We start from the raw sequence: 27,862 nt of genomic DNA on the forward strand, positions 1-27,862 counted from the left end.
TTTGTTTATCTTTTCCTTATCCAACATCTTTTTTTCTATTTAGATTTTTTTTTAGATTACAAACAAATTAAAATTTAGTAGGCTTGTAATTTAAATCTTCAACTCGAATAATTTATATAACTCATTATCACTATTTCATAAAGTAAAACTTTTAAAATTGATTAACACTGAAAGAAATTTAATAAAAAAATTAATATAAAAAATTAAATTAAAAAATAATACAAAAAGAAGTTAAGCCTTAAAGATTAAGCAGAGAAATAAAATTAAGATAATAGATTACGAAACAAAAATTGAAGATATTAAAAAGAAGAGAAGTATATAGAAATGTTATATTTAATCTAGAAACTATAAAATAATCTTATTTTTTAATTTTAATTTTTTGAATAAAAATGAGCTTGTATTAAGAATGATGAAGTTTTTTACCTTCAGTTATATTTCACATTTCTTTAATCTTCTTGAGAAATCAATTAGATGTAAAACGAGATGCATAAGAATTAAAAAATAAAAAGGTAAACATTTAAAAAAATTGATAAATTGATAACAAGAAATAAATATTTTATTTTTATATTTTTAAATTTTATCATATTTTATTTTATTTACTCAATTTTATAATGAAAATAGATTTTAAAAAGGAGATATTTTATTAAGGATTTATGGTGGTAAGAATCAAACTAGAGAAGCATCCAAGCATCCACTAGTCTATGTTGTATGCCTATGCCAATGCAAGGTAACATGGGGTTCCCTCTCAGAAACAAATAATAGAATGGCACACTTGTGTCTTCCCAACTCTATATGGGTTTCCAGAGACACATTTCTATGAAGGGAATTCAGTCTTCTTTGGCATCTCTATTGCTTCAAAAAATTACTAAATGTCAATGCATAGTTAATTTTTTTCCTATCTCAATTTCTTTTATTCATTCCTTACCAACTCCAAGCTATTCCAAAGAGAATTACCAAAAAAATAAATAAATTAGGTTGTGTTTGGTATAAACGAATAGAGAGTGAAAATGAACATCTCATTCATTTTTTTTTTCATTCTCATATTTAAATTAATCGTATGACAATGAGAATGGAATAAAAAATGATTCCAATAGAAGTAAAATCCCACTTATAAGTGGGATTTCAATTGATCTCTTGTTTTGATTCATTTGATACAAGCTATTTTTAAAAGCATTTTTCAAAAAATAAAAAACTAAAAACTTGTTTGATTTTGTAAAAAAAAATAAAAAATAAAAAATCAATTTATATAATAAAAACTAAATTTAATTCAAATCTTACTAAAAATAAAAATAATTTTATAATTAAAAATAAATAGTTTATAATAAAATATAAATAGCAATATTATTTTTTATAAATATGATAAAAATATAAGTATTAACATCCTCATAAAAGCATAGTTTATTTATTTTTTAAAAATAAATAATAATAATTTAAAATTAATAATCACTAGTACTATTTTATTTTAAATGAGTATAAAAAATTAAAAATAAATAAAGTTTAATTTTTTAAGATATACATGCATGAGCCAAGTACTTCATCATATGCACACATTTAATACTCAATTATGAACAAAGTATTTCGAAATTTTTTATTTAGTTTTTAATTAATTAATAAGCTTTTTTTTAATTCAAAATTACTTTAAAAAATGATTAATTAAAGAATTTAAAGTGTTAAATATGTGTCACTTAATTTGAAATCTATTTTTGCCTAGTGAGAAAATTCATAAAATATAGTTGTGTATAGGAGAAATAATAAAGTCATGGCTATACATTTAATAAATGTTTAATTCTATAGTGATTCAGTTAACGATATATTATTTTTTAGTGATTATATATGTTTTTTGAGGTTTCAAATTATTTTTATAAATTATTAAATTCATTAATAAATTCAATACAAAGTCTCTCTTGATTTGAAATTTACTTTTATAGTTAAGAAAAATTGAAAAAAAAAATAGTTCTTAAAAAAAAAAAAAAAGTCATTTCGAACTAATTTTTTTATCTATAAATTTTCAGTACTTATTATGTCATTATTTGAGGTTTAAATTAATTTTAAAAACTACTAGATTCATTAGCAAATTCAACACATGATATCTAGTTTAATTTCAAATTTATTTACCTAGTAAAAGAACCTGGGATAAAAATTTCTCAAAAGATGTTTTGTTTAAATGAAAATAAAAAAATTATTTTAAACTATGTGTATTGTTTATTATCAATTTATTTCTTTTTTATTCTCATTTCTATTGCTACCTAATATTCAAATGAAAACAAATAATTATTCCCATAACAATTTCAAAAAGAAATTATTTCTCTACAATTGTGGAAAAAAAAAAACCAAAACAAAAAAATTTGAAAGCACTCATACTAAAAATTAATTGAAACAGCTCAAAAATATTAAAATAACAAAAATTGCATGAGAAACAAATTGATTCATCTTATTTCATTTCAAATTACATGGAATGAAACTCGAATGCATAATTTGATTTTCATGTACTAACTGTTGGTGCATAACTTTTTCGGATACGAGGATTCGATGGCTATTCGGGGCCCTAGATTGCCTCAAGTGCCACATTTTTTTCTTATATGTCCCTTAGTCTCTCTCTATCTTAGACCAAGAAAAAACTCTCATTTTTTTTTTCTTCTTCTTCCCTTTTTATAGGGCTTCCAAGCCATCACCTGACTGGTTGAGTATGTCAGCTTATCGGGGAGTGGTGTGTCAAGAGGGCGGACGTCAAAGGTTGTGTGGCGTCCATGGTTGGGTGGACGGAACTCATGTCAGATGGCATGTGGTTGACCCTTTTGGTACTTGCTGGTAGCAAGACCGGTTAGAGGTTTGCTTTAGGACTTGCTTCTCGTATCAATCTCATCGCAACCTCTTGTTCCTCATACCAGTCTTGTCATCACTCTTTTCGTCCTCACACCAGTTTTGTCACCGTCTCTTGTTCTTCGTACTAGCCTTGTCGTAGCCCATGGTGTCTATGCCGCATGAGTCAATGTGCAAGCCGGTACTATGCTCCCGGACATGTTCAACTCTCCTAGATTGACTAGTAGGGCTCCTAAGGGATCCAGACCTAAATTTTCCGGGCACACTGCCCCGATGGCTTTCTTCTAGGGTAAGCTCTATTATATCGAGAAGATTTGACCTAGGTGAGGTGGTGCCATTCTCCTTTGGTTAGCAGCTTACCATTTTTGCTTTGAAAACCATTGCGTCCAAGGAGACCTTCCTGGTTCGCGTGATTATAGTTACCCTTTCAATGAAGGCTTTGGTTCTATTGAGGGGTGTCAACCACTCGAATGGGTGAATGGACCCATGGGTTGGACAACAATTAATCCCGATACCTCCAAGAAAGTAACAAAAAGCCAACCATGGTGACTACACATGCAACTAGCCACGTCAACGATACATGTGCTGTCCAGCCAATGTATCAAAGGTAGCTGGATGAGTTGAGTAGAACTGCTGATTGGTTGAGTAAATAGAATAAAATATTGGTAGCCCAACTCAACACGACGACCTAAGGACCGTCAGTAGATGGTGAGGCCTTGGCCAACCCTTCGAAAAAGATCCCCTTGAGCTTATTGAATGGGTTGATCTACCTAGAACCACAAATCCTTAAGAGGGGGATATGCAACCACTAAGCCTTGAGAGGAGGACGCCCTGAGCAAGCAACCAACTTGGCATAAGGTCGGACCAAAAGGTATTGTCTAAGAGACACCAATCGGCCATGGACCGAACGAATGGTTTTCTCGTGCGAGGCCATCGAGAGAGCGCTACTCGAAACCACTACATGTCTTCTTGATGATATGTTGTCAACACCATTGGCTCCCCAAATCATGCAACAAAGGCATCCCCCAAGATTCACAGTGCCCAAATTCACCATTTATGATGACAGCACAGACCTTTTCGACCACCTCATGCACTACTGCCAAGTAATGACCCTAGACATAGGAGACGATGTACTTCAATGCAAAGTATTCCCGGCTAGCCTGCACGGGCCAACCCTCACTTAGTTCCATCAATTCCTAGCCAATTCGATCAATGACTTCCGAGAGCTGTCAAAGGTGTTTGTGGCACACCATTTATGCTCTGCTAGACAAAAGCATGGCCTCAATAGCCCGAGCAACGTGAAAATGATGGAGTTAGAATCCCTATGGGATTTTATGTGAAGATTAGGGCAAGCCTTGATCCAAATGGAGCCCTATAACATTGATGCAATCATGCAAGCCTTCAAACGGAGTATCATCCTGAGGACCCCATTCTTCGAATCTATATCAAAGAAGCCACCAAAGACAATTGACAACTTTTTTTGGAGAGCCAACAAGTACGCCATGTTAGAGGACGATCTTAGAGTGGCATCCCAACAGATAGTTGCGACTTCTTAGACGATTGTTCCCCGACCAAGCAATCATACTCGACCCACCGAAGGACTTTATCAGTAACAGGGCAGAAGAAACCAATTGCAAGGGACACTTAAAGCCCAGCATAGGGAAAACAGGTCTCACTCCAATTCATGAAGCTCACTCTTAGTTATGACCAACCGTTGCCGATAATTCAAAATCTAGATGGCTTCTGCTAGCTGAACCCTATGTGAGGGGATGCAAGTCAAAGGGATCCAAATTGTTTTTACAAACACCATAAAGACAAGGGCCATGCTACCAAGAAGTGCCGCCACCTCCATTACTTACTCGAACGGATGGTGCGAACCAGACAACTTAGCCAATATCTCCACAACCGAACATAACTTCCCCCAACCCACCAAGTTGCTCTATCTTTGGAACCGACACCAAAGTTAGACAAGTAATCCATGTCATACACGGGAGATCGATTGATAGCTAATGAAAAAGCAAACGACAGGCCAAGATGTTGATAAAAGATGTAGAACGAGTAGCCCAAGTTTGCAATGTGGGAAACACATTTGTTGTCGGAAGCTTGGTCATGGTGGATGGAACCATTGTATTTTTCAAGCAGACTTACTTCGAGTCACTCAGCCACATGAAGAAGCCCTCATCTTAATGTTGAATATTGATCGACCAAGGGAGTTTTGCGGACCTCCTACATATATCTACTTACAAACAGATGAACCTTTCAATGAATGTGTTGGAAAGTCCAGGGAGAGTGCTGATGGGTTTTAATTGTTCAACCACAATTTCCCTCAACGAGATCGTACTTCTTGTCTCCATAGGACCCATCATTGTGATTGTGAAATTTTCGGTCGTAGAGGACCCTTTTCCATACAATGCAATCCTCGGTAGAGTCTGGATCCAGGGCATGAAGGCCATACCATCAATGTACCACTAAAAAGTGAGCTACCTGATGGTGCAAGAGCAGATAAACATTTACGAAGATCAGATGACATCATGACGATGCTATCAGGTGACAATGCTTCTAGCTCCCATTATAGGTGAGAGAGAAGGGGGCTCTAAGGGAAAGAAATAACAACTACTGAAGGAATCCCGCCTAGAATTGGACAAGTGGGAGTTCTCGGTTGCTGAGCCGTTAACGACCATCAATCTGTTTGATGACAACTTTGATTGAAAAGTGTTTTTGGGGGAAATACTGTCAGAAAAGGAAAAGAAAAAGTTCATTAAGCTACTAAGGCAAAACATGGATGTCTTCGCATGGAAACACTCCAATGTAAAGGGGATTCACCCCTCAGTAGCTTGCCACCACTTGAATGGGAAATAAGGATGGCACCCGATTAGACAAAAATTGCGAAAATTCCATGAAGAATGACATAAGATCATCGCTGAAAAGGTAGACCAATTGCTTAAAGCTAGATTCATCCAGGAGGTACAGTACCTGAAATGGTTGGCCAACATTGTTGTGGTCCTGAAGAAAAACAGCAAATGACGTGTGTGCGTCGACTTCACTGATCTTATTGAAGCTTGCCTGAAAGACAGTTTTATCTCTCTCGGATAAACCAAATAGCTGATGCCATGGCAGGCCATGAGCTTCTCTCCTTTTTGGATGCCTTTTTCAGGTACAATCAAATAGCAATGTACCCGCTAGATGTGGAGAAGATGACCTTCATTACTAGCTAGGGCCTATTATGTCATGACATAATGTCATTTGGCCTTAAGAATGCAGGGGCAACTTATTAGCAATTGGTGATAGAGACATTTTGACCCTTTTTGGGAAGAAACGTAGAAGTTTACATCGATGACATGTTGATCAAGAGTAAGTTGAGATAGAACGACCTTGAGGACCTTGTAGAAGCTTTCGCCCTACTTCGTAGATTTGGCATGATGCTGAATCCGGAAAAGTGTGCATTCAGAGTGCAAAAGGGTAAATTTCCTGGCTACCTAGTGACGAAATGTGAAATAGAAGCTAGCCTAGAGCAAATCAAAGCCCTACAAGAAATGGTACTGACCACAACGGTCAAATAGGTCTAATAGCTAATGGGAAAACTGGCGGCCCTCGGTCAGTTCATCTCATGGTCTTCTAACAAGCTGCAACCTTTCTTCGAGGTTCTTAGGAAAAGAAAGAAGTTTGAGTGGGATGAGCAGGGTGACTGGGCCTTCGCTACTATCAAAATCTATCTAGCTTCCTTTCCTATCCTCAACCAACCACATGAAAGTGAAAGATTGTACATATACTTAGAGGCCACAAGTGTGGCGGTGAGTTATGCCCTAGTTCGAACTGATGAACAAGGTGCCCAATAACCGGTATACTTCATAATCAAAACTCTCCTAGACTCAAAGACCCGATACTCTAGCTCGAGAAGGTGGCTCTGGTACTATGCACTGCAGCTAAGAAGCTCAAGCCATATTTCCAAGAGCATGTCATCGTCGTCCTTATGGAATGGCCTATGCGTGTTGTCTTACACAAGTCGAAACTCTTCGGTCGGCTGGTCAAGTGGGCCATCGAGTTAGGCGAGTTTGAGATTGAGTATAGGCTACAATAAAGCCTCAAAGGCCAAGTATTAGCAGACTTCATTGGGAACAACAAGAATGGTGAGACATGGATTATATATGTAGACGATTCTTCAAAAAAGAAAGGAGTCGAAGTCGGAGTCATCCTCATGTCCCCTACCGGAGACGAGCTAGAGCAATCCATCAAATTAGGTTTCCTGACATTTAACAACGAGGTCGAATAAGAAGCAATGCTCATAGGCCTAAGAATGGTCCGCCAACTACAGGTAAGGAATGTCGATGTTCGTAGTGACTTCTAGCTTGTCATCAACCAAGTAGAAGGATACTACGAAGCACGCGATGAAAGAATGGCCAGATACCTAGATGCTGTAAAGAGGAAGGCTTAGTGGTTTGATTTCGTAAGCTTCACATTGGTTCCCAAAGAGAAAAATGATCAAGCCAATGCCCTCACTAACCTGGGTTCCTCTTCCCCAAGTAAGCAAAGTTGGGTGCTTCCGATCGAATTTTTAGAAGAATCCTCTTATATAGAGATGAAGGAACCGATGAATAGACTCGACACCCCTACTAGTTCCTAGATGAACCTGTATGTCAAATACCTAAAAGATGGCTCACTCTCAAAAGATGAAAAAGAAGCCTATAGGCTCCGAGTAAAGGCCACACACTTATGCCTAATTAATGATCACTTATATAGGTGCTCTTACGGGGACCCATATCTTAAGTGCGTACAAAATGAAAAAGCTGAATACTTGCTTGCCGAAGTCCATGAAGGACAGTGCAGTAACCATAGCGGGAGGCGATCCTTAGCTCATAAGATACTGTCCCAAGGATACTATTGGCCAACAATCCACAAAGATGCTACCAGGCATGTTAAAAAATGCGACAAGTGTCAACACTACGCACCCAAATGTCACTTCCTAGCCGAACAACTTACACCCATTATAAGCCCCTGGCTGTTCATGCAATAGAGACTTGACATTGTTGAACCGCTACCTATGGCACCCGCTTAGAAACGTTTCCTCTTGGCAGCCATAGACTATTTCTCAAAATAGGTTGATGTTGAGGCTTATGACACCATCAAAGACATTGACATACGAAACTTCGTGTGGCAAACAATTGTTTGCCGATTCAGCATCCCTAGAGCACTAGTATTTGAAACTGGCATCCAGTTCAACAATCACATTTTTCTCTAGTTTTGCATCAACCTCAATATTAGGAACTTCTACTCTACACCATGTTCTCCACAAAGAAACCACCAAGTTGAAGCTATTAACAAAACCATACTAGACTATCTGAAAAAACGGTTGAAGAACGTCGAAGGAAAGTGGGTTGAGGAGCTCCCAAGTGTCTTATAGGCCTCTAGACAACTCAAATGAGGCCAATTGAAGAATCTTCATTTTCTCTTGCCTTTAGAATGGAGGTCGTCATACCAACTGAAATTGGTCTACCCACAGAACGTATAATTTTAGCATACGCAAATGCCCATTTACCCTTAATTGAGCTTTCTTTGGACTTAGCTGACAAAAGACGGGATGGGACGACCATACAGATGGTTGCTTACCACCAATGGGTCATGACATAATACAACAAAAGGGTTTGGAGTTGAAGATTTCATATTGGGAATCTCATCTTCCGACGTGTTTTTGAAAATATGAAAGAGCCAGGATATGGCAAACTTGACCCTAATTGGGAAGGTGATTGGAGCCAAAATATGTGCTCTAATGGCACATATTAGATATGATTTGTGCACCAAAGGACATTCAAATCACCCAACTTGACCTAAATCAATGCTAAGGCCCTAGCCATGAGTTTAATCTATACTTTGGAGATTTATCTCAGGTTCAAGGGAAGAAAATTGTGCAAATTGAATGACTTTAGATTTTGAAAGATCAAGAAAGGGCTAAATGAGGAAATAAGTGAGTCAAGACTCATTGAATGTAAGGAAAGGCAAAACAAGGATACCATGAGGTTGGAGGATGATAAATGACCATTATGGAGTAAGAAAGAAGGCAAGAAAGCATGGGAAATGAGGCATAAAGCAAGATTGAGCTGCATGGAAATTTAGAACTCAAAAATCTGATGGCATTATATACTCTGACTTTGAGGACAAATTTGGAGCACTTTATGGAGTCCATTATATACATACTATATATCGTTTCGAAGCTCGGGAAGTCAGGAGTCCAACGCTTCAAACGGTTTGCAAATCGGAGCTGAAATGAAGAAGTTATGGCCATTTGAAGACAACTGCACCAAGCTGGAAGGTCATTTCGAAATGCTTTCGAAATTCAACTTATGACCCCTCAACCTAAACTTTGCTAGTCCCTAGCAAATGAAAAGAATAAAGAAGAATGAAAAATATGTAATGAGATTCATGAAACCATATTAACTCAACATAACATGTTTTACACACAAGATACCCAAGTAGACAAATTTCCTAGAATTGAGCAAGATGACGCAAGATATGCAATTTCTTAGTTTTCCCACCTTATCTTCGTATACATAAATGTGCATCCATGTTTAGCATTCCTCTTAGTGTCTCTTAATTTTCCTTTGATTGGTTCTTTCCACCTAAACCTCATGTGCTTATTTTTGGTGTCCCCTCATAGTATTTTTCTTAAGACTTTTTCTTAAACTCAAATTTCATCATTCTTTAAGTTAAAGAGGAGGAAAATTTATTTTGATTTTTCTTTCTTAGTTTAGGAAATCTCCTTCTATATGGCTTAATAGGGATCCACCGGCAACTCCCGAGTTTTCACCCAAGGTACCAGGTATTGAGGACCTTTATAGGCCACTTACCCCTCAGGTATCACCCTAGCTCAAGGTAGAACAAGGTCGAATTTCCCAAACATTTTTTTTTTTCATTTTTCATTTATCTTTTTTTTTTTTTTTTTTTTTTTTAAACTGAGTTTAGCTTATGTAACGAGCAAGATACCGATGACTCCTAACCAGTTGGTTTTGGGCACCAGGGCTTGAAGACACAAGGCCATTATCCCCTCAGATAATTGCTCAAGCTTAAATCAGTCATTTTCAATTTTTTTTCATTTCCTCATTTTATTGCTTAAGAACAACTCTTTTTAAGCTAAAGAAATTATCTTAATCAAGATACCATAAGGGTACACGTGCTTTGTGTGTGCTTTGAGTCTTAAATAGAAAATAACCATCAAAGAAATATTGAAGGTATTCCAAGAATTCAACCTAACTATTTTTGCACTTAAAGGTATATAAAGATAAGGTAAGTGAACTAATACTCTTACTCTAACTGCATTTTTTTTTCTCAAATTCTAAAGAAATAATACTACTTAAAGCATTCTCATGCCAAATAAACCATGAGTTACCAAGGCAAATCAAGAATCTCATTAGCTAACCAAAGATGACATGCAAACTTTTGAAAAAAATTAGGGCTAATAGGCTAATGAGCCTTTCCCCCTCAACCTAAATTACACATTGTCCCCAATGTGTAGGATAATGGGTCAAAAGAAAGGACAAATGAATATGTTACCTCAAGATCATCAAGTGAGAAGTTTGTTATGTGGACTTCATATAAACTGTAGGAGCTTTGTCACCTTGAACACATGTGAGGCTTACCTTTTCACTCCCTTGAAGTTCGCATTTACCTATATCACTCGGATGTTTGCAAGCTAAGTTGCTACAACTCATAAACTCATTAGTAAGTTAAAAACAAAAATAAAAAATAAAAAATGCTAACCATATTGCTAATGACTAATTGAAAATGCAAAACTAAATACAAGAAAAAAAAAATAAAACAAAATAAAAGTTTTACCTATTGGATTTTCAGAAAATGCTTCAACCCTTTTGAACATCCCCATCAAGAAAATGGAGATTCTCCTCTTGTGTCTCAAATCTTTCAATGAAATGCTTTAGGCGCTGACCATTAACTTTGAATTCATTACCTGTCCTCGGATTTTGAATGGTCACGGTGCCATAAGGGAAGACTTCCTTTACCACATAAGGGCCATTCCACCTTGACTTAAGCTTTCCTGGAAAAATGTGAAGCTTGGAGTCGTACAACAACACATTCTCACCTTGCTTGAACTCCCTTCGTAAAATAAGCTTGTCATGGTAGAATTTGTGTTTTTCCCTTGCATTACGTAAGCATTCATAGCTCTCATTTCGATATGCCTCAAGTTCATTCAAATCATATTTCCTTTTAGCTCCAGCTTGATCCGAATCAAAGTTCATCTTCTTTACAGCCCAATATGCACGATGTTCGAGTTCTACAGGCAAATGACATGCTTTACCATAAACAATTCGGTACGGTGACATGCCAAGGATAGTCTTATAGGCTGTCCTATATGCCCAAAGTGCATCACTCAACTTGGTAGACCAATCTTTTCTTGTAGTATTGACTACTTTGGTGAGGATTCTCTTAATTTCCCGATTTGCTAACTCAGCTTGCCCATTCGTTTGAGGGTGATATGGGGTGGACACTTTATGCCTCACTCCATATTTCTGCAAAAGAGTGGAAAAGGGCTTATTACAAAAGTGTGAACCTCCATCACTAATGATTGCTCTCGGAATGCCAAACCTAGAGAAAATATTCTCCTTTAAAAATTTGAGCACCACTTTGTGATCATTGCTCTTGCATGCCACTGCTTCTACCCATTTAGAGACATAATCCACTCCCACCAAAATATAGAGATTGCCAAAAGAAGGAGGGAATGGTCCCATAAAGTCTAGGCCCCAACAATCAAAGACCTCAACAACACAAATATGATTTTGAGGCATTTGATACCTTGTGTTGATTTTCCCCAGTTGTTGACATTGTGGACAACTTTTGCAATGAGTGTTACAATCCTTGAACATAGTTGGCCAATAGAATCCACTCTGAAGAATTTTTGCTGAAGTCTTCCTTGAAGCAAAATGACCTCCACAAGCTCCTTCATGGCACATTCGCAATATGTCTTGTTGTTCATTCTCTGGAACACATCTCCGCATAATTTGATCTGGGCAAAATTTATACAAATATGGATCATCCCAAGCATAGTGTTTTGCCCTCGAAAGAAAACACTTCTTTGTTTCCATGTTCCATTCTGATGGAAGCTCTCCGGTTGCCAAGTAATTGACTATATTTGCGAACCAAGGCAACTTCTCCACTGCACAAAGTGCATCATCAAGAAACTCATCATTAATTTGTGCTTCCTCGAAATGTGACTCTACTTTAACTCGGGAAAGATGATCAGCAACCACATTCTCTACCCCTTGCTTATCCTTGATTTGAATGTTAAATTCTTGAAGGAGAAGGATCCATCTGATAAGTCTTGCTTTGGCATCCTTTTTGTTGAGTAGATATTTCAAGGCCGAATGATCAGTAAAAATTACTATTGAAGTTCCCAAAAGGTAGTTCCTGAATTTATCAAGTGCGAACACCACTGCAAGGAGCTCCTTTTCAGTAGTTGTGTAGTTTTTCTGAGCATCATTGAGGGTTTTACTAGCATAGTACACCACATATGGTTTTCCATCCTCCCTTTGACCTAGTACGACTCCCACTGCATAGTCACTAGCATCACACATCAACTCAAATGGGAGAGACCAATTTGGAGATCTCACAATTGGTGCAGTAGTGAGGAGTGACTTTAGCCTCTTAAAAGCTTCTTGGCATGCTTTAGTCCATATGAATTCTGCATCCTTAAGTAGTAAAGCACAAAGAGGTTGAGCGATTTTTGAGAAGTCTTGTATGAACCTTCTATAAAAACCTACATGTCCCAAAAATTGTCTCACCTCTTTAACAGTAGTAGGCGAAGGTAGCTTTGAGATGAGCTCAATTTTTGCTGGATCTACCTGAATGCCCTCTTTAGAGATGATATGACCAAGTACTACCCCTGAGGTTGCCATGAAGTGACATTTCTCCCAATTTAGGACCAAATCCTTCTCAATGCACCTTTTCAAAACATTCTTCAAATTTAAAAGACAATCATCAAAGGTCTTCCCATAAACAGTCAGATCATCCATAAAAACTTCCATGATTCTCTCTACCATGTCACTGAAAACACTAAGCATACACCTTTGAAATGTGGCCGGTGCATTACAAAGACCAAAAGGCATGCGCCTATAAGCATAGGTGCCAAATGGGCATGTGAATGTGGTTTTCTCCTGATCTTCCAATGCAATGGCAATTTGAAAATAGCCTGAATAGCCATCCAAGAAGCAATAATAGTCATGACTAGCTACCCTCTCCAAAACCTGATCTAAGAAAGGTAATGGAAAATGATTTTTCTTGGTGACTGCATTTAACTTCCTAAAATCAATGCATACTCGCCAACCTGTAGTCAACCTTGTAGGAATGAGCTCTCCTTCATCATTCTTCATCACAGTTATCCCGCTTTTCTTAGGTACTACTTGAGTAGGGCTCACCCAACTACTGTCAGAGATAGGATAAATAATACCTGCATCTAAAAGCTTCAATACCTCATTTCTGACTACATCTTGCATAAGGGGATTTAGCCTTCTTTGTGGTTGCCTTACTGGTTTTGCATTCTCTTCCAAATAAATATGATGCGTGCAAATCAAGGGATTTATCCCTTTCAAATCTGAAATGGACCAACCAATCGCTCCTTTATTCTCTTTAAGGACCTTCAAAAGTTTAATTTCTTGCTCTTCAGTTAATGTAGCTGAAATTACCACAGGTTTTTCTTCATTTGCCTCTAAATAAACATACTTTAAACCATGTGGTAGGGGCTTTAACTCTGGTTTGCTGATCTCCACCTCTTCCTTTTTGCTTTCTTCATCATTCTCAACACTGTTCAAAGATTGAATCGTATATTTTTCTTTCCATTCTGTAGCAACTTGAACACATTCTTCCTTAACGATTGTAGAGAAAAATTCATCTATATTTTCTTCCATTAACTTCTCTGTGTGTTCTTGCACCAAGGCCTCTATAAGGCATGCTTCCTCATTTTCCACATCATCATGGTCCATTGGTTGCTTGCATAAATTGAAGACATTCATTTCCACTGTCATGTTCCCAAAAGATAATTGCATCAATCCATTTCGACAGTTAATGAGAGCATTGGCTGTAGCAAGGAAAGGCCTCCCAAGAATAATTGGAACAGAATTAATACCCTTTTTCAATGGTTCTGTATCTAACACCACAAAGTCCACTGGATAGTAGAACTTTTCAACTTGCACCAAAACATCTTCGACTACTCCTCTGGGTACTTTAATCGAACGGTCTGCTAAAGAGAGTGTAATGGTAGTAGCCTTAAGCTCTCCCAATCCCAATTGCTTATAGATTGAATATGGAAGCAAATTCACACTAGCTCCCAAATCTAACAAAGCCTTTTCCACGAATGAATCTCCAATATGGACTGAGATGGTAGGACAACCTGGATCTTTGTACTTCACCATTGCCTTATTCTCAATGATGGCACTGACTTGCTCGGTGAGGAATGCTTTCTTGCTTAATTTAATCCTTCTCTTCACAGTGCATAAGTCTTTGAGGAACTTTGCATAAGCAGGAACTTGCTTGATCATATCAAGGAGTGGAATGTTGATCTTCACTTGCTTCAAAACTTCCAAAATCTCTAAAGTCTTATCCCCCACTTTGTGTCTCTGCATAGCTGAAGGGAAAGGCAAATGATTGGAAACACTCATTTTATTTTTGCTCACAATGACTTCCTCATTTTCAGACGCTTTCTCATTTCTAACATTTTTCTCCACAGTTGGTTCATCTCTAGCAGGAATATCTTCACTTACAGGTAACTTGGGCCCTTCATATTCTTTCCCATTTCTGAGTGTGATAACTGCATTGCAATCTTCCTTTTGCACTTTAGAAACTTCATTTACTCCTCTCGGATTTTTCTGTGGTTGAGCTGGGAATTTTCCTTTCTCTTGAGATAAACTTACAGCAAGTTGGCTCAAAGTGGTTCGAATATCTACTAGTTCTTGAGATGTTTGAGCATTTATCCTATTTTGATCTTCATTACGCTTGTCTTGCTTCTGTATAAACTCTCTCATCATGTCTTCCAGGCTTGAGTTAGATGATGAAGTTTGATGTTGCTGTTGAAAATTCTGAGATGGCATACCTTGTGGTTGAAAACCTTGCTGCCCATTAGTCTGATTACCCTGAAATCGATTTCCTTGCTGTTGAAACTGGCCATTGTTACCTCCCCTCCATGATAGATTTGGATGATTCCTCCAACCCGGATTATAAGTGTTGGAATATGGAGAGTTGCTAGAATATTGTTTGTATGTCCCTAAGGCATTGGCTTGCTCCGTAAACATATCTTGCACTGCAGGTAGAGTGGGACAAGATTGCACACCATGTTTCGTAGACTTACATATCAAGCACAGTTGAGTTACCCCCTCATTGACTATTTATACCTCTTGAACTCCCTTGGCTTCCAAATCATCCAACCTTCTCATAACGGTTGCTAACTTTGCTTGGACATCTAAACCCTCTGGTAAGGTATACACTCCACTAGCTCTTGCTCTATTCATTGTTCTATCTCTAGATGGTTCCTTGACAATTGGTTCATCCCAACTTCTAGATACCTCAGCAACATAATCAAGGAATTGAAATGCTTCATCGGGGTTTTTATTCATGAAATCTCCTCCACACATAGTCTCAAGAAGTTGTTTCATTGGTGGTGCCATGCCTTCATAGAAATACGAAACTAACATCCAGTTGTCAAATCCGTGATGGGGGCAAGTTGCAACAATCTCCCTGAATCTTTCCCAACATGCAAAAAATTTCTCATCCTCCATAGCCTTGAAATTCGAGATCTCCTTTTTTAATGCACTGGTTCTATGTGTTGGAAAGAATTTCTGCAAAAACACTGATTGTAGATCACCCCAATTTCTGATACTATAGGGTCTAAGACTATTTAACCAAGTCTTAGCTTTATCCTTCAATGACAAGGGGAATAACTTCATGCGAAAGATCTCCAAAGGAGTGTTGGCTTCTCGGAAAATTGAAACGATGTCCTCAAATTCCTTGATGTGAGAGTATGGATTTTCATTTTCTGTCCCCCTAAAAATGGGTAGTTGAGACACCACTTGAGGCCGAATGGTAACATGATCATGATTTGGAGGTAGCATAAAACACGATGGTGTGCTCAACCTGGGAGGATTTAGAAGCTCTCTCATAGTTCTTTGGCCCTGCACAGGTGGTCGTGGCCTGTTGTTATTACTGTTGAATTCTTCAGTGTCCTCCATATCTGGTCGAGATTCCTCAATTGTTCTTTGAAGTCTACCTGAAAGATCTCTTTCCCAACCAAGCATAAAATAGAAGAAAAATATGTATAAAGATAAAAAAAATAAAAGAACCAAAACAAAGTAATTCACTATATCCTAGTTATGACGATTGCCAGTCCCCGGCAACGGCACCAATTTCTTGACCGAAAATTCTCTATAGTACCAAAATACTTAGCCTTTTTACATAGTAACTCTGGTCAAGAAAAACTAGAGAAAGAGTCACTACGGCTTTTGTAGTATTCCGGGTATCGTTCTCAAGGACTGGCTTATGAAAATTGTCGATACTAGAATAAATGAATTGTTTTTGTTTAAATCCTTAAGTGAAAAACAATATGTGAATAATGTGAAACCAAGTAAAAGAAATTGAATTAATAAGAGAAAATGAATATTGATTTTAAATTCAATTGATTCAAGTTTGGGGTTTTCCACAATCCAACCTAGGGTATAGAAATTATAGAAAACAAGGGTATTTTAAGTAATATGATCTTAGGTTTTTGGGATCCTTGGCCACTCGCGATCAAGTTGGGTTCTATAACTCAAAATTGCATCCGAAACCTAATTTTTCCTTTTTCAAACAGATTCCTAAAACCATCAAATGAATGAGATTGATTATCAATTTAAGATTTGGCTTTTTAACCCTTCCTACTCCTTATAGCTTTGTTTAGGGGCAAATAACGGTAGGGAAGACGAGGATAACTAATGATCAAGAATTACCAAGAATCACTAGTATCGAGTAATAACCTACCGTATTATTCCCTAAACGAACTCACAAGGATAGGATAAAAATAATAATAAATTGTCATCCAACCAATAATTAATCTCATTGTTATAGTAATTTACCCATTGTCCCTATAGATTTCCTAGCCCTTAGGTTTTCATGCTTCAAGCCCCAAGTTGGCTCTTAGCCTCTCATGGGGGTGATGTCACATTCACAATCCATAATAGGGTAAAAATCCATAATTTGAATCAAAAGAAACTAAAAACAATATATTCAATAAAGAAGAAAAAGAAAACAAACCAAAGTTCTCGTCTTCTTCCACCTTCAATGTCAAACTCTCCAGAAAAAAATCCAAGATCTCTAAAACCTAGAATTGAGAGAGTTTATATAATATCCTCAATTACCTAACATGTGGCACACTCTCATTGGCCACTTATTACAAAATAATTTCCTAAAAATGATTAAAAAATAATAAAATGGTGAGTTCTAGTCGTGTGGGGTCCACCTAGGGCGGATGGAGTGCTTTAGATGCAATTCCCGAGGTAGAGGAGGCGGAACATCAAAGTGACAGTGGGTGAATTCGAAATTTGTGTCATTTCGAAGTGGAGGAGGCGGAACATCAAAGTGGCAGTGGGTGAATTCGAAATTGGTATCATTTAGAAGTGGATTTCGAATTCATAAGTTGAATTTCGAAATCATAAGTTGAATTTCGAAAGCATTTCGAAATGACCTTCCAGCTTGGTGCAGTTGTCTTCAAATGGCCATAACTTCTTCATTTCAGCTCCGATTTGCAAACTGTTTGAAGCGTTGGACTCCTGACTTCCCGAGCTTCGAAACGATATATAGTATGTATATAATGGACTCCAGAAAGTGCTCCAAATTCGTCCTCAAAGTCAGAGTATATAATGCCATCAGATTTTTGAGTTCTAAATTTCCATGCAGCTCAATCTTGCTTTATGCCTCATTTCCCATGCTTTCTTGCCTTCTTTTTTACTCCATAATGGTCATTTATCATCCTCCAACCTCATGGTATCCTTGTTTTGCCTTTCCTTACATTCAATGAGTCTTGACTCACTTATTTCCTCATTTAGCCCTTTCTTGATCTTTCAAAATCTAAAGTCATTCAATTTGCACAATTTTCTTCCCTTGAACCTGAGATAAATCTCCAAAGTATAGATTAAACTCATGGCTAGGGCCTTAGCATTGATTTAGGTCAAGTTGGGTGATTTGAATGTCCTTTGGTGCACAAATCATATCTAATATGTGCCATTAGAGCACATATTTTGGCTCCAATCAGAAGGCCCCTATTGGGTAACACGCGTTGGGTTGAGGTTGAGGCTTATGACACCATCAAGGACATTGATGTACAGAACTTCGTGTCGCAAACAATTGTTTGCCGATTTAGCATCCCCAGAGCACTAGTATTTGAAACTAGCGTCCAGTTCGACAATCGTATTTTTCTCTAGTTTTGCATCGACCTCAATATCAAGAACTTCTACTCTACACCATACTTTCCAGAAAGAAACCACCAAGTTGAAGTTATTAACAAAACCATACTAGACTGTCTGAAAAAAAACGGTTGGAGAAAGTCGAAGGAAAGTGGGTCGAGGAGCTCCCGGGTGTCTTATAGGCCTACTAGACAACTCAAATGAAGCTAATTAAAGAATCTCCATTTTCTCTTGCCTTTAGAATGGGGGTCGTCATACCAATTGAAATTGGTCTACCCACATAACGTACAATTTTAGCAGACATAAATGCCCATTTACCCTTAATTGAGCTTTCTTTGGACTTAACTAACAAGAGACAGGACGGAGCGGCCATATGGATGCTTGCTTACCACCAATGGGTCATGGCACAATACAACAAAAGGGTTCAGAGTCAAAGATTTCATATTGGGAATCTCATTTTCCGACGTGTTTTTGAAAATATGAAAGAGCCAAGATATGGCAAACTTGACCCTAACTGGGAAGGCCCCTATCGGGTAACACACGTTGGGCCTAACGACACTTACCATTTGGAAGCATTGGATGGTAAGGCCCTTCCAAGGTCTTGGAATGTACTTCACTTAAAGAAATTTTATCCATGAAGGCAACTTTTTGAACATAAAATGAACTTTAGCTTTTATTCATGAAGGCATGTTAAAAATAAAAAATAAAAAAATCTGGCCAAACCAAAGTGCCTAAGAAGCCTAAGGTACGCAAAGAGTATTTGGGCAAGCCAAAGTGCCTAAAAAGCTAAGGTGCATAAAAAGCATCTGGCCAAGCCAGAGTGCCTAAAAAGCCTAAGATGAATGAAAACATTCACCTAAAAGCATCCGAACAAAAGCATCCGACCTCACCATTTAATACTTATAAATATCACCTGGGCTTGAGACCTAAAAGAATTCATAAAAGCTCACGTACAAAAATTAACGAAAAACAAAGCTTAAATTTGAATGTGAATCATATGGCAGTAACAATATCTAAAACAAAAACCAAAAAATAATCCACCAAAACATGTCAAAAAAAAAAAAAAAAAAACCACTACAAAGTCACACATCCCCATCGGACCCAGAAGCCCCAACTTCGGTAGTCCTGACCGAAACCTCCTTAACGACACCGTCATCCCGAAATCACCCTCGTTGTCAATATCCTAATGGTTCTGAATGTTGTGCTTCTTCATGCAGTGTTCGTAGCCCAACTCATAAGCATAATCTACCTCATCGGTATATCGGAGGACAAGTTCTTTCAATTATGTGGAGGCCTTCTCCAAATCCTCACGAAGTGCCTCCACTTCCTTCTCTAGTTGAGAGCGCTCTTGATTTGACATATCCAGTTTAGACTGAAGCTTCCAACTATGCTCCTCATCCGTCAATTTCAACTTTAGTTCTCAGTCTCCCCGTTTGTAGCTTTTCGGTGAGGTCTCGGGCATGAATTTCTAGTTTTGCAAGGGCATAGTTCAATTGATCTATGTTAGAAATGCAACCATGAAGCTCATTCTCACACCTCCCGAAATCCCTGATACCACATTTCATCTGTAAGAGAAAAGAGGGGAAATGAGGGACACAACAAATCAAAATGGTGATAGGAATTAGTGGGCGCCAAATAAAAGCAAATGAAAACCTTACCAATACACCCAAATCTTAACTGGAAAACTAGGGTATAACTATAAGCACATCCTGAAGAGAAAGAGCTCTTGACATTAGAGCCGCCACAAATTGGCCTAAGAAAGAATTCAGCTGAACCTGAGCAATAGGGTCCCTAGCCACCAAGTTCATAGTCGCCAAGTCAGTTTTCTAAACCTTTTCAAACCGAAGAAGTGAGTCTAATATCTCAATTGCCGAGTGGGGCATAGAAGTGTCCCTAGGAGTATCACTTTGGAAAACTACCAAACCTTCATGATGAGTGACCGTACTTCTCTTCTTTCGATGTTCGTCACCCCTGACAAGAATAGATTCCAGTCTCATTGATTGTTCAAGTGCGAGATTAACTAGTTAAGAAGTCATCGGTTTGCTTGATGAATATGTCACTTGGAGGGATCCAAAGGCCTACTGAAACAACTCTTTATAAGCAGCCTGTTGAGCCTGCGTTTGTTGAAGTGTACCATCCTGCCTTTTTTAATATCTCTTAGCTAGAAGCTTTTGCTTCTGACGCGCCTCCAACTCCTATATGCAAGCCTCCTCATAATTCTCTATGTTTGTGATTACAAAGTGCTTGCCTTGCACTGGTGGACTAGGCACCATTTTGGGTAGAACAACCTAAACGAATCGGTCCGGATGCCTTTAGATGTCAAGCCAGTTCAAAGTAGTTAGCAACACTTGAGAATTCCTTTGAGCCAACTTAATGTTTAGCAGCTAATAGATATGGTCAAAAGACACATTTTCCACCCACTCGGCTAGGCGTCCTCGCTTTTCCTCCTCTGCAATAAACCCGCCATTAGAGAAGCAAAAAAAAAAAAAAAAAGACATGACGACAGGTAGCAATACTTGGGTAGATAATTGACCAATTAATTCGAAACTCCCTATCCGGATCACCAGGGGGCATTTCCTAAGCCCCGAAAACAAGCACGTTCCCCTTGAACCATTATTTCCTAGAATTTGGTAACTCTATCACAAATTGGAAAACACGACATTGCATCGATAAGGTGAATAGGTCGGCAACACCTAATTGGACTGTATACATGAACCATGCTTTAAGCACTGGAAGCTCTAGGATGTATAATATATTCAACACCGCGCAACCCATAAGTATGTGCACATTGTTCAAATACATGTGTGCAGGGTGCATCTCAGTATGGTATAGAAATTGCCTCACTAGGGAGGGCAACGACAGTTGAAGCCCCACCTAGAATTGTTCCTAGGTAAAGAAGATTTTACTATAAGACGAGTTCATGTTAGATCTCAAGTTATTGGGATTTTCCGAGAAAACAACCCGCACATCATCTGGAATATCATACTGAGCATGGAACTCTTCTATAGAAGAGACCATCTCGGAACGCGATGACTCGATAACCTTACTCGATTTGGTACGCTTGCGAGCAACCGAGCCCAACAAGATCGCTCAAAACTGGTGATCAACAAGGGACTGCTTTTCACTCTCCTCACTCTTGAACTTTGATGACATCCCCGAAAGCTCTAGGACTACCTAGAAACACACACCACACTATAAGACTATCATTGTGGAACACTAATCAAGGGGCAAGGCGACGCCGACCCACTCCTGCGCACATCCACCTCAACAAGAGAGCAAGTGCTCTACACGAACACAAAAAACCCCACTACCCGTGGAGCCCTGACCAACGTCTTCTCAAGAGCCACACACAAGAGAAGGAAAAGATGCAACACACAAAAACCAACAAAAAAAAAGTGCAAGAAAAAGTGTTGGAACTTACTTGCAACGCAATCGCCGGCAATTGTAGACCCTCCATTTTGTCCTTTTAGTACATGTGACACTAGGTGTCTTCCTATACTTCTTGACTCATGGTCATCCCTTAGCCTTTTGAGCTAAGATTAGGTCTCATTTGGATCCTTTTGAGGATAGGTCCCACTTAAATGCTTCTGTAGGCCTAATTCACTTAAGTTAGTTTTTGAGTTTGATTTCTGGGTTTTGAGTATAAGTGAGTTTTGGCTTGATTTTGGATCTTCAACTACAGGAAATGATTTTTTGATATTTGGATGTACAAGATGAATTTTCAATCTTCTGGTTCTCTCCCATTTGATTGTAAATATTTGTACTTGTTTTATTTACTTTCTTTTTATCTCATTATTATTATTATTATTATTATTATTATTATTATTTTGGCATGAGATTTGCACTTTGATTTCTTTTGCATGTGCATGATTAATGATTGATTTTAAATATATGTGTGATTAATATACTTTTTTTTTATCGCATAATTTTGATGTTTAGTGTTTTTTAGTTTGCCTTATTCTTACTTTCATCCTTATTTTATTTTGCATGGGATTTGACTAATATATATTAGAGATTGAGGACTGGCACTTTCTAGAAAACGTCCTTGGCAAGCATGTGGTCATTCTTAGAAGGTTTTGTCAAAACATGCAAGAAGTACAGTGCAAATAAAAGTTTAGAAGAAGTGACAACTTTAACAAGTGAAGATGTTGCTATAATTTGATCCTCAACTGCCCATGCATTAGTATCTAACCACACTAAGTGCAATAAAGGTTTAAGTGTTTAATCACGTAACAACCATGCAACTCCCATTAGTGTTGGGATATTGTCATACGAATTTAAGTCAATCAAAGTGCAGCTTGGATTCACTAATTGAACTACACCTCAACTAGGCCTTACCAATAGTCTAAGTTTCTCAAGGTCCCACCTTTGAATGCCATGCATAGCCATTTGGGTGCATGTAATCCTCTCTATCTGCATGCAGTCAACAAGGCATAACTGACGTTTTATTGGCAATTAGGACACAAGTGAAGACCATGTTATGGACACCCATGCAACAAGTAAGAGGAATGGGCTAGGGCACGTGGGCATCAAGAGGTGTGATCTGCCAAAATTTGAAAGAGTCGAGGTGGGAGTTTCAAAGGGTTTTTGCATGGGAAAAGAGAGGGGTTTTGGAAAAACCATATGAGAGGCTATTTTTTAGGAGAAAAGATTCTAATATAAGGGGGATTGAAAAAGAAAAAAAATGAAAGGGAGGAGATCTTGGGGAATTTTTCAGAAAGGTTGAGAGGTTCTGATTTTTGGAGAAAGAGAGAAAAAAAAGGAAGGTGGAGAAATCCTGATAGAAAAGGTTAAAAAGAAGAAAAAGAAAAAGAGTGGGAGAAAGGCAAAGAGAGAGAGAGAGAGAGCACGGGAAGGAAAAAAGGACTAGCATGGGGATGAGATTTTTTGATTTCCTAGGTAGAAAGAGAGGTTTCGATAAAATGGGTTTTGAGAAGTAAAACAAAGAAAAAGCTAAACAAAGAAGGAGTAGAATCAGAGGAACACCTTGAGGTATGACTATTACAGATTTCTTATTTATTTTTGTTATTACCCTGTTCCTCATTCATTACATGTTGTTCTTGGATGTTTATTTTTTCAATTTGAGGTATGAGTAGGAGATGGTCATATGTTGTTTATTAATGTTTGAGACATTTTCAAGTTGGTTGCCATTTTTTCCAACTACTGTTTCTTTGTTTATGTTGGATAAATAATACAGATTTGGTCTAATTTCGTTGTGTGATGCTTAAAGATCATCTTTTTATTATTATCATTTTTTTCTTAGAATTTATGGTCTATCTCACCTGGCCTGTAAGCTCATTGATATTCCATGAGATGAAACTTCATTTAATGTCTTAATGATTTGTGTTTATAATCTGTTTCTTTTGTTGCTATATTATTGTTGTTTTCCTTTAGTTTTGGTGTCCATCCCGTGGTGTGCATCAGGTGGTTTACCACCATGCATTTCTTTTGGGTAGAATGCCTTGGTTATGAGTGTGTTCGGATGATTTTGGTGGAGATACTTTCTGTTAATGAAGGAATGAATTTTTGGAGAGTTGCAACCGTGTGTTCTCATGGTTGAATTTGACAGGGAAATTAGATGATTCAACCGGGATTTACTAGAGATCATGCGTGTAGTTTATTTTATTTTTTATTTTTTATGGCTGAAAATGGTGGCACATTGAGTAAATATTTAATGGAAGATGCAATTGTTTTCATGTGGAGATCTAATGGAGAATACAACCACTTTCATGTGAAGCCACTTGTTGTGTTAATGGAGAAAAGAAATACAAGTGAAATTGGTCGTTATGTGGTTGAAATTCATGCCGCTTTGGTGTTTGAGTGGATATCATGCTAGTGGCTTCGATGTTTATTGATTCTTTAAAATAAAAAAAATAAAAAATGAAAGTGTAAATGTTGTGTGGACGAATATGTAGAGAATTTAATGAAGATTCATAAGACAATGACATGGTGGATGGAATTAAAAATAAAATGAATGGTAGAATTTATATGCAGCAGCCATGGAGATCATGCTAGTGGCTTTGATGTTTAATGCATTTTAAAAATGAAACAATGGGGATGTTGTGGCCGTGTATGGAGTGCTCCTCTCATGACTGATTTATAGAACATTGTGGCTATTAGTTTTGTGGCCATGAATGGAGTATTTTTATGAGAATCCATAAAAAAATCATGAATGTGTAGTGGCTTTGGTTATTAATTTTTTTATTGGTGAATTCATGAAGGATTCATGGATGCGTAGTGACTTTGTATGTTAAATCTCCATGGATGAATTTTTGTGGAGAATCATACATATAATGGTCATGTGTTAGTGCATAAATTCTGTGGAGAAACAAGTTGTAGACGTGCTGCACCATTTTGCCACATTGGTGTTGTGTTGATGCTTGATTTTTGGAGGAATTTCAGCCACTTTAGTGCATGTTTTCATGACTGTGAGGAGAAAAGCAATAAGCACATGATCACACCATCAGATTTTAAGACCACCAAGCTGCCACTATGAACACACACACATCAGCCACACTCTCACTCTCATCACACACAACTCAGCATGCTTCACTCACATTTGGTACACACTACTTTGTTTCCTTAGGATTTTTTTTTCTTCTTTTGGTTGTGTGATTTTATGTGATTATTTGTGTTTGTTAGTGATTTCAAAATTCTTATCAATCTACCTTTCTAAAAATTAATTCTCAAATTTTCAAATTCATCTTGGACATTTTTATGTTATGAAAATTCATGCAACCAATTTTATTCGGTATGCATGTTTAAAAAAGAAGTTTTAAAATGAATTTTGGTTTTAAATATGCATGAATTAAATTTCATAACTCCAATCAATGGAGTCTTGATAGATAAATTCATGAAAATTAAAATGGGATTTAATAGATCCCTACATACAAAGTTTTTCTAAAGCAATGTTTTTCATTGAATTGTGGATAGTTCACTGAACTTCTGTATTTGTAAATTGGAATATGATAACTAAAAGGCCTTTTAAAATTTTTCTAACTATCCCATGACATTCTAGACTCTTGAACTTGATTTCAAAACTTGCTTGGGTCAAATATGTTTTTCCAATTAAGAGATATAAATCAATCATTCAGAAGGTTCAGTTTTCACTCTGTTTTTGACACTCAGTTTTGTTTTTCAAAATTAAATTAATAAATGAACTCTTTAATTTCTTTGGACAATTTTTATATTAATATATACTTCTTAAAGTTAGTTTTTGATACATAAAACATTAATAAATAATTTTTTAAATAAGAGATATAATTTTTTTTCTTGCACCCACTGCACTAGTGCTTTTCTAGAGCTAAGATATTTGTTTTATTTTTAAATATGTTATGAATGTACTATTGCCCTGTGATAATTTTTAATATAAAATAGACATATTAAGATATATGTATGAATTTTTGTATGATAATAGGACATCTATAAGTCCATTGTAAAAATAAATTGTTTAATACCTTAAAAAGATGCCCTGTTCTAGACCTATTATCATCATTATGAAATCTGGTACTAAATGAGGGTTGGTTAATTAATTTGGTCACTTAGATGATAAATTAGACATACAGGAGATGTTCTCTGAAAATTTTCATGATAAACTTAACTTTTGGATATTTGTTTTAGATTTATTTTGTACAGTCTTCTGTATGATCATTTGCTGACTTTTTTTCCTTTTTTTTTTTGTAGTATTCCATTTTTGAATAAATTTGTTATTAATTGGAATCACCTAATTTTTATTTTGGTGAGATAACCTTTCTTGATATTTATTTGGAGTTTATTTTGTGAACCAATATTCTACGCTTTTAATGATATTTCATTGGCTTTTGATTAGTTAGTCACTTTTGAACATACTTGTGAATTTTCCTTGACTTGAGACATGCTAAGTGTATATATATAGGTTTAGTTATTTTTTATTTATTATTCTTTAATCTTATTATTATTATTTGTGAATTAACCTCATTTTTATAGAAGCACTGATGCTTGCTACACAAGTACACTCTCTATCTTCCCATTTCAAAGTTCCATGAATATGTATGTAATTAAGAACTATATCCTCGTTTGATATTGACTTTGGATGTCTTGATGTTCATTTGATTTCTTTTGATAAAATGCATGTTGAGTAATATAATATCTGAACTAACTTTGGTGTTTTGTGATAACATTTAAGTTATAGATCTAGGTATGCATATTATCCTTTATTTATGATAGTGGTTTGAATCCTTGTTTGGCATGTTAGAATTAGTATTGTAACAACTTGCTCCCAACCATATAGATATTGTCCGTTTTAGACTCAAAGGGGCCTTCATGGCTTTAAAATACGTCTACAGGGTTACGAGGAGTCCATACTTATATGGCGCCAAGAACTATCCCTCCTATCAGATGTGAGATGTCACAAACACCCTCCCATGTAGACACAACGCTCCCATTGTGTCCCACGGGATTATGGGGCCAAACAGACAAACACCTTTATGGGGCCAAACAAACCCCACACTGAGATCGGGGATCGGCTCTGATACCATTTGTAACAACTCGCTCCCAATCATGTAGATATTGTCCACTTTGGACCCAAAGGGACCTTGAGTTTTTGAAATCACCTTAACCTATCTAGGTATTCATAATCAATTGATTAATTATCATATTTCCCTCAATTAGGCTATAGTAGAGACCTTGTTAGGGCTTAGGGGGGTGCTACTTCTTTGGAGGTACCTTCCTGATAGGTAACATGATCCCCGGACCCAAACTAGGGTTTTTTGCAGGCAGCTTTAAAAAAAAAATCAAGAGTCCTTTTAGGGGTTTTATTCTTACTTGTTTTCCCATTTAAAAATAAATAAAAGTAATTGGTGACTCAAACTTTTTATAAAAATCAGTTTTTCACTTTAATCAAAAGCGAGTCTCGCCAATCGAGTGGGAATCCATCGTGAAAAATGTGAGTCAACAGCAACAATACCACAACGCAGCAAAATCCAAGGCTCTCGAGTCATGATTGGCAGAGACAACTACAAGCACAAAGTGAAAATGAGCTTGGGTACCCCAAAAGTTTCCTCATAAAAGACAGAAGGGAGGCTTTGCCTAAGCATTTAATGTAGTGCACCAATTAAGTTGGGTGCTTGCCATCATGACGCCACTTCCTAAGTGTTGCATTCTTCAGGCGACGCATGTTTGGCCTATGAACCCCTACTCATAGTCAGTGAAGAAGTTTTGCACCCAAAAGTCGCCCCGTTAACACATTTCTAGGTTCCCTTGATCTCAAAAGGGGGCATTGGAGATACCGGGCTTAAATGAGGGTCCACTCATTAGACATACCTAGCTTAATTGGTGTCCAACCCATGGGTTCGTCCACTCGTGGGTACGCTTTACCCATTCGAGTGGCCGACACCCCTTCGTAGAACCGAAGCCTTCACCAAAAAGGTAACTAGAATCAAACGAACTGGGTTGGTCTCCTTGGACACGATGGTTCTCGAAGTAGAAACAGTAAGCCGCTAACCAAAGGAGAATGACACCATCTCACCCGGGTCAAATCTTCTCAATATAATAGAGCTTACCTTGGAAGAAAGCCATTAGGGCAGTGTGCCCAAAAAATCCAAGCGTGGATCCCCTAGGAGCCCTCTTAGTCGATCTTGGAG

The 27,862-nt window shown here is 37.3% G+C and overlaps 1 protein-coding gene across 1 annotated transcript; it reads right to left on the minus strand.

Moving 5' to 3' along the window:
• Positions 1–10,667: 10,667 nt before the first annotated feature.
• Positions 10,668–16,037, minus strand: LOC117909915. Its single transcript, XM_034823966.1, has 3 exons — positions 15,204–16,037; positions 13,137–15,092; positions 10,668–12,662 (listed from the first exon to the last, which is right to left on the minus strand). The coding sequence occupies exons 1-3, from the start codon at positions 16,035–16,037 to the stop codon at positions 10,668–10,670; spliced, it is 4,785 nt and encodes a 1,594-aa protein (XP_034679857.1).
• Positions 16,038–27,862: the final 11,825 nt, after the last annotated feature.

This window comes from Vitis riparia, unplaced genomic scaffold (assembly GCF_004353265.1).
Source record: "Vitis riparia cultivar Riparia Gloire de Montpellier isolate 1030 unplaced genomic scaffold, EGFV_Vit.rip_1.0 scaffold466_pilon_pilon, whole genome shotgun sequence".
Taxonomy (NCBI): Eukaryota; Viridiplantae; Streptophyta; class Magnoliopsida; order Vitales; family Vitaceae; genus Vitis; species Vitis riparia.